The sequence below is a fragment of the Sapajus apella genome, unplaced genomic scaffold (genome assembly GCF_009761245.1).
Source record: "Sapajus apella isolate SASKATOON/1434 unplaced genomic scaffold, GSC_monkey_1.0 scaffold86, whole genome shotgun sequence".
Lineage (NCBI taxonomy): Eukaryota > Metazoa > Chordata > Mammalia > Primates > Cebidae > Sapajus > Sapajus apella.
Window position 1 is genome coordinate 7,651,877 of NW_022437026.1, and position 7,403 is coordinate 7,659,279.

The 7,403-nt window shown below is 49.4% G+C and overlaps 1 protein-coding gene across 4 annotated transcripts in view; it reads right to left on the reverse strand.

Annotated features, from left to right (window-relative positions):
• Nucleotides 1-317: 317 nt before the first annotated feature.
• Nucleotides 318-7,403, reverse strand: part of SCNN1A (sodium channel epithelial 1 subunit alpha) — a 32,693-nt gene continuing 25,607 nt past the window's right edge. For all 4 annotated transcript variants that reach the window (XM_032254545.1, XM_032254544.1, XM_032254543.1 and 1 more), the window contains exons 9-13: nt 2,115-2,193; nt 1,947-2,004; nt 1,738-1,793; nt 1,515-1,590; nt 318-1,042 (exon numbers count right to left, since the gene is read on the reverse strand). In XM_032254545.1, coding sequence (XP_032110436.1) covers nt 593-1,042; nt 1,515-1,590; nt 1,738-1,793; nt 1,947-2,004; nt 2,115-2,193 — 719 coding nt within the window. In that variant the 3' untranslated portion in view covers nt 318-592. The remainder of the gene's footprint in view (nt 1,043-1,514; nt 1,591-1,737; nt 1,794-1,946; nt 2,005-2,114; nt 2,194-7,403) is intronic.

Here is a 7,403-nt window from a genome sequence, read left to right on the forward strand (position 1 = left end):
AAAAAAAAAAAAGAAAGACACAGGGCAGAGACACCAGGGCATGGCTCTGTGAGGGCATGGATATGAGGCTAGAGGAGCCCTGGGGCTGCCTTTACTACATGGGTCTGCTCCAGCCCTCGCCTGGGGAGTCAGGGAAGGAGAACGGTCTAAGAAATAACAAAGGGGCTTTTGGGCGGGGTTTCCCACCCAAGTTCAAGAGGAGAAGCAGACATCTGTGTCACTGAGAGCAGTGTGGCCAGGCCAATCAGGGGCTGGCTTTAGCCATTGCTGGGCAGGAAACCCGTGCATGCCCGCGTGTACCCTTGGCTGTGTTTTGCTCTGGTCATCAGTCATTTCTTAGGAAAGTTCCTTGTCAAAGCTCCAAGTTTGGCTTGGCTGATTCAAGGGAAAAGGAGACTTGTCTGCAGTTGAGTGGGGAAACCAGAGTGCTCAGAGCCAGTTCCAAGGGGCATGGAGCTAGGGCCAAGGCATTTCTGGGCAGCTTCATTGGCCACTGTTCTTGGAGCAACTTCCTGAACCCCTTACCCACCTCCTTCCCCTCCACACATCAAAGACAGTTTGGGCTGCTCTGAGTGGAAGCCCTGCACATCCTTCAGTCCTCCAAGGCCAGCCCCTCCCACCAGGGGAGCATCTGCCTTGGTGGGAGGAACCTCTCCTCTCTCAGGGCCCCCCCCAGAGGACAGGCAGAGGAGCTGGCCCCTGTGATGCCCCCTGGAGATGGGCAGGGACCCAGGGTGGCATAGGCAGGGGGAGGGGCTGTCAAGGCTGGGGAGGGAGCAAGGCCCGGCTGCGACAAGGACAGAGACGTGGGGTGGGGGCAGAAGTGGGAGGGGAGGGACGATGCCGGGGTGGAGGCCACCTCCTGGGCACCCCTGCCCCCTCGGCCTGGAGACCAGTATCGGCTTCGGAACCTTCGGAGCAGCATGAGGAACGTGATGACCAGCAGATCAAAGATGAGCTCAGCCATCTCCACCACAGACAGCACCGAGGAGCCGAACCACAGGCTCCACTGGCTGCCCAAGTTGGACAGGAGGGTGACCATCTGTGAGAGGAGAGGCACACTGATGACGGGGCAGAGGGCTCTGGGCAGGCTCTGGCAGAGGAGCCCCCATCCCTCCTCACCAAGCTGTTTCCCCTCATCCCTGAGGATGCCCGAGTCCTCAGCCTCGCGGCGGCCCCCTGGGCTCCTTGTCTCTGCTCCTGGCCAGTGTCACCCAGAGAAAACTGAGAACTGGCCCCACAGTCAGGGGCAGCTGCAATGGGGACATGGCTCGAGCACCTTCCCCCCAGCATCTGGCATGCCTGTCCCTCCCACCATCCCCGCAGACATTATGCCCTGGCTCAGCTCCTTTGTTCAACCCTCCCTAACTCCCCCCTACCCTCTTCTTTGGTCCCCTGCCTTGGAGACCCAGAGCCTTCTGACCCCACAGAGACAACCTTTTGGGTTTCCCTGACAGCTGCCCTGCTAAGACAGACCCCCAGAGCATCACAGGTTCCATCCAGGCAGGACCCACCGTGACAGAGGGAGACTCGGAATTGGTTTTGTAGTTCAGCTCCTTGAAGAAGATGTTGACTTTGGCCACTCCATTCCTTAGGTGTGGGTCAGAGGGCGGGAAGAAATGGCAGAGGATGAGCTTCCTGGACCTTCGTCTAATCAGCCATATCGACCCCTCTTCCTAGATCTATTTTCCCTCCCAAAGATCCCTTTCCTGCGGCTGGGACCAGGGCAGGACTGACCTCTTGTTGTTGATGGTGTAATTGTTCTGCCGGGATAGCATCTGGAAGACCCATTCCTAGGAAAGAATGGGGTGTCATCAAGGTCATCCCGTACTCTTCAGGCTTACAGGGATAGGGTTGTGTCAAACACACTCATACATATACCCAGAGAAGGCCACAGCATCACGTGGGCACACACATCCCCGACCCGTCCCTTCCCCACACTCTACCTGGGATGTCACCGAGGGCCATCGTGAGTAACCAGCAGAGAGCTGGTAGCTGGTCACACTGGGGATGGAAAAAGGTGCTCAGTGTTGGGGGCAGAGCTCTCCCACTCAAAGGTTGGGCTGGGTAACCTGTATCGTACCCAACCTGTACCCTCGGCAAGGGACGCTCACCTGCATGGCTTCCGGCACTTGGTGAAACAGCCCAGGTGGTCCGAGGAAAAGTCAGCCTGGAGCTTATAGTAGCAGTAGCCTGTGGGTACAGAGAAATGCCCGCTTTCCTAGGGCACCTCAGCTTCCTCCGCCCCACACCCAAGAGGTCTCCCCAGATCTCTGAGTACCCACTTTACAAGAGCATTAGTTAGCATTACAATGATGCCTTATGAGTAGCAGTACCAAGAAGTGTCTTATGACTGGCAGTACCAGAAAGTGTTTAAGAAATTAAGCTATTGGCAACAAAAGCCAACATAGACAAATGGGACCTAATCAAACTCCACAGCTTCTGCACGGCAAAAGAAACAGTCATTAGAGTGAATCAGCAACCAACAGAATGGGAAAAACTTTTTGCAGTTTACCCATCTGACAAAGGGCTGAGAGCCAGAATTCACAAAGAACTAAAACAGATTTACAAGAAAAAAACAAACAAGCCCATTCAAAAGTGGGCAAAGGATATGAACAGACACTACAAAAGAAGACATACATGAGGCCAACAAACATATGAAAAAATGCTCATCATCACTGGTCATCAGAGAAATGCAAATCAAAACTACATTGAGATACCATCTCACGCCAGTTAGAATGGCGATCATTAAAAAGTCTGGAGACAACAGATGCTGGAGAGGATATGGAGAAATAGGAACACTTTTACACTGTTGGTGGGAGTGTAAATTAGTTCAACCATTGTGGAAGAAAGACAGTGTGGCGATTCCTCAAGGATCTGGAAACCGAAATTCCATTTGACCCAGCAATCCCATTACTGGGTATATACCCAAAGGATTATAAATCGTTCTACTATAAGGACACGTGCACATGAATGTTCATTGCAGCACTGTTTACAATAGCAAAGACTGGAACCAACCCAAATGCCCATCGATGATAGACTGGACAGGGAAAATGTGGCACATATACACCATGGGATATTATGCAGCCATCAAAAACGATGAGTTTGGGTCCTTTGTAGGGACATGGATGAACCTGGAAACCATCATTCTCAGCAAACTGACACAAGAGTAGAAGATCAAACACCGCATGTTCTCACTCATAGGCGGGTGTTGAACAATGAGAACACGTGGACACAGGGAGGGGAGCGCTACACACTGGGGTCTGTTGCGGGGAAATAGGGGAGGGAGAGTGGGGGGTGGGGAGTTGGGGAGAGATAGCGTGGGGAGAAATGCCAAATATGGGTGATGGGGAGGAAGGCAGCAAATCACGCTGCCACATGTGTACCTATGCAATAATCTTGCATGTCCTTCACATGTACCCCCAAACCTAAAATGCAATAAAATATATTTAAAAAAAAAAAAAGAAAGAAAGAAATTAAGCTATCCGGGCATGGTGGTTCACGCCTGTAATCCCAGCACTGTGGGAGGCCAAGGTAGGTGGATCACCTGAGGTCAGGAGTTCGAGAACAACTTGGCCAACAGGATGAAACCCTGTCTCTACTAAAAATACAAAAATTAGTTAGGTGTGTGTGGTGGTGTGCACCTGTAATCCCAGCTACTCAGGAGGCTGAGACAGAGAATCGCTTGAACCTAGGAGGCAAAGGTTGCAGTAAGCTGAGATTGCACCATTGCACTCCATCCTGGGCAATAAGAGTGAAACTCTGTCGAAGAAGAAAAAGAGAGAAGCAAAGAAGAGGAAGAAAAGGAAGAAGAAGGAGGAGGAGGAGGAGGAGGAGAAGGAAGGAAGGAGAAGAAGGAGAAGAAAAAGAGAAGAAGGAGAAGGAGAAGGAGAAGAAGAAGAAGAAGAAAGGAGAAAGAAGAAAGAAGAAGAAGAAATTAAGCTAGTCCAGGGACAGCGGTTCAGCACTTTGGGAGGCTGAGGTGGGAGGGTCGTTTGAGCCCAGGAGTTGCAAGTGAGCTATGATTGTGCCTTTGCATTCCAACCCTGGCAACAGAGTGAGACCTTTTCTCTAAAGAATAAAATAGAAATTAATAAAGAAAGAAAATAAGCTAAGTCTGGGGAAAAACAAAACAGGATACACCAGTGTAAGGAAATATAGGCTGTGGACAAAAACTTAAAAGCCATAAAGAAAAATGGGAGCAATCATTGTATGAGAATAAGGGAATTAAACCACAATAAGATACCACTTCATGCCCACTAAGATGTCTATTATTTTAAAAAAGACAATAAGCCAGGCGTGGTGGCTCATGCCTGTAATCCCAGTACTTTGGCAGGCCAAGGTGGGTGGATCACCTGAGGTCAGGAGTTCGAGACCAGCCTGGCCAACATGGTAAAACCCTGTCTCTACTAAAAATACAAAAATTAGTTAGGCATGGTGGCGCACACCTGCAGTCCCAGCTTCTGAGGAGGCTGAGGCAGGAGGATCACTTGAACCCAGGAGGCAGAGGTTGCAGTGAGCCAAGATTATACCACTGCACTCCAGCCTGGGCAACAGAGTAAGACTGTCTCAAAAAAAATAAAATTAAAATTAAGAAAGACAAATAACAAGAACTGTCAGGATGTGGAGAAACTGGAACCTTCTTACACTGCTGCTAGGAATACACAATGGTGAGGTCGCTTTGGAAAATAGCCTGGCAGCTCCTCAAAAAGGTTAAATATAGATTACCATATGACCCAGCAATTCCACTCCTAGGTGTATAGCCAAGAACATGGAAAACATGTGTCCACACAAAAACGTGTATACAAATGCTCACAGCAGCATTATTCACAATAACCAAAAAGTAGAAGCAACATAAATGTCCACTAACTGATAAATAGGTAAGCAAAGTGTGGTCTAGCCATACAAGGGAGTTTTGTTATTCAGCTATACAAAGGCATGAAGCACTGCTGTTGCTATAATACAGATGAACATTGAAAATATTACGCTAAGTGAAATAAGGTAGACACAAAGATCACATGTTCTAAGATTCTGTCTATATGAAAGATTCAGAATAAGGCCAGTCGTGGTGGCTCACTCCTGTAATCTCAGCACTTTGGGAGGCCGAGGTGGGCGGATCATGAGGTCAAGACCAGCCTGGTTAACACAGTGAAACCCAGTCTCTACTAAAAATAGAAAAATTAACTGATTGTGGTAGCAGGCGCCTGTAATCCCAGCTACTTGGGAGGCTGAGGCAGGAGAATCACTTGAAACTGGGAGGTGGAGGCTCCAGTGAGCTGAGACCATGCCATTGTACTCCTGGGTGACAGAGCGAGACTCTCTCAGAGAAAAAAAAGGCTGAGTGTGGTGGCTCATGCCTGTAATCCCAGCACTTTGGGAGGCTGAGGTGGGTGGGTCATGAGGTCAGGAGTTCAAGACAAGCCTGGTCAATATGGTGAAACCCCTCTCTACTAAAAAATACAAAAATTATCTGGGCATGATGGCAGGCACCTGTAGTCCCAGCAACTCGGGAGGCTGAGGCAGGAGAATTGCTGGAACCCGGTAGTTGGAGGTTGCAGTGAGCCGAGATCGCGCCATTGCACTCCAGCCTAGGCAACAGAATGAGACTTCATCTCAATTAAAAAAAAAAAAAAAGAAAGAAAGAAAGATTCAGAACAGAATAGGCAAATCCATAGAGAAAGAAAGAATTGTGATTGCCCTCGGGCTGGCAGTGGTGAAGGAGGGGAGGGAATCTTGGGAACTGCTAATGAGTAAAAATATTATTTATTTATTTTTTTGAGACAGGATCTCACTCCATCACCCAGGCTGGTATGCAGTGGCCTGATCATGGCTCACTGTAGCCTCGACCTCCTGGGCTCAGGTGATTCTCTCAGCCTCCCAAGTTGCTGGGATTACAGGTAGGTACCACCATGCCCAGCTAATTTTTGTATTTTTAGTAAAGACAGGGTTTCGCCATGTTGGCCAGGCTGGTGTCAAACTCCCGGGCTCACATGATCTGCCCACCTTGGCCTCTCAAAGTGCTGGGATTACAGGCGCAAGCCACCGCGCCCGGCCTGAGCGAGTACATGGTTTCTTTTGGGCACACTAAAAATATTCCAAAATGGATTGTGGTGATGATTGAGCAACTCTGGGACTGTACTTAAAACCTAAAACTAAAAACTAAAATTTTACTAAAATAAAGTTGTACATATTAAATGAGTGAATTGCATGGGATAAAATTCTCTCAATAAAGCTGTTACCAAAAAATAAAATAATGGAACTGTAGATTCTCCTCCTCCCCCATTTCTCAAATTCTAAGTAATGTTATTTTGTCACTATTGCTACTTTTAGTTCCTCAGTCCAAAGTCCTTCTTCATTTCTGGCCCAAATCCCTACCAGGGCTGGAGATCTTTAGGAAGAAGGGGAGGCAGCTGGCCCTCCTCCCCAGGGAAGTAAGCCCTAGGAAATGAACAGACTGTGCTTTCAGCCTTACTTCCTCCCTCATCCTCACGACTCCTCAGCAATCAATATTCTTATTTTTCATTCACAGCTGTGCAAACCCACAAAGTAGAAATAATTATTTGAGGGCAGGGAGGAATGATGGGTGACGTCCCCTCTCTCCTGGTCCTGCATACCCTGGGATGTGTCACATCCTCCCTCTGGACCTCAATTTGCTCATGTAAGAAAGGAGGTGAGGCCAGATGGCCTTTGGGTTTCCCCCAGTTCTGATGTGCTACAATCCTCTAAGGTCAGAGAGACAGGAACCAGGAGGCCACAATTGGAAAGTCCAGGCAGAAGAAAACTGCGGAGCCAGCCCAGGAAAGAAGCGGAACAGTCACCACAGGAGCGAGGCAGGGATGGACGTGGACGCTGAGCTCTGGGATGAGACAATCCACTGCCTTTGAGGGCCTCTGTGTCTCCAGTGCCCGTTATCTCGTCACCTCCCTCGATGGCCCTCAGCCCACCCTGTGGGACAGCTGGGTCCAGCAGAGCCCTGGGAGGAGGAACCACAGGGGGACAGGCCAGCTGTGCCAGGGAAGAGCACACACTCCAGGAATAAAAGCCCTTGGAGCTTCCGAATTTCTTTTTGTGATGTTCTTTCTCTCAGCTTCCTGGCACACAGCTTCCCTGCCAAACAACTCAGCCGTAGTCGAAAGGAAAGAGATTTGCTACTCCTACACCAGGATAAGGAGGAGATTCCAAGGTGCTCCAAACTTTGATTGTGCCCTTGTTCAGGTTAAAAAATATATATCTGGGCCGGGCGCAGTGGCTCAAGCCTGTAATCCCAGCACTTTGGGAGGCCGAGGCGGGTGGATCACGAGGTCAAGAGATCGAGACCATCCTGGTCAACATGGTGAAACCCCGTCTCTACTAAAAATACAAAAAATTAGCTGGGCATGGTGGCACGTGCCTGTAATCCCAGC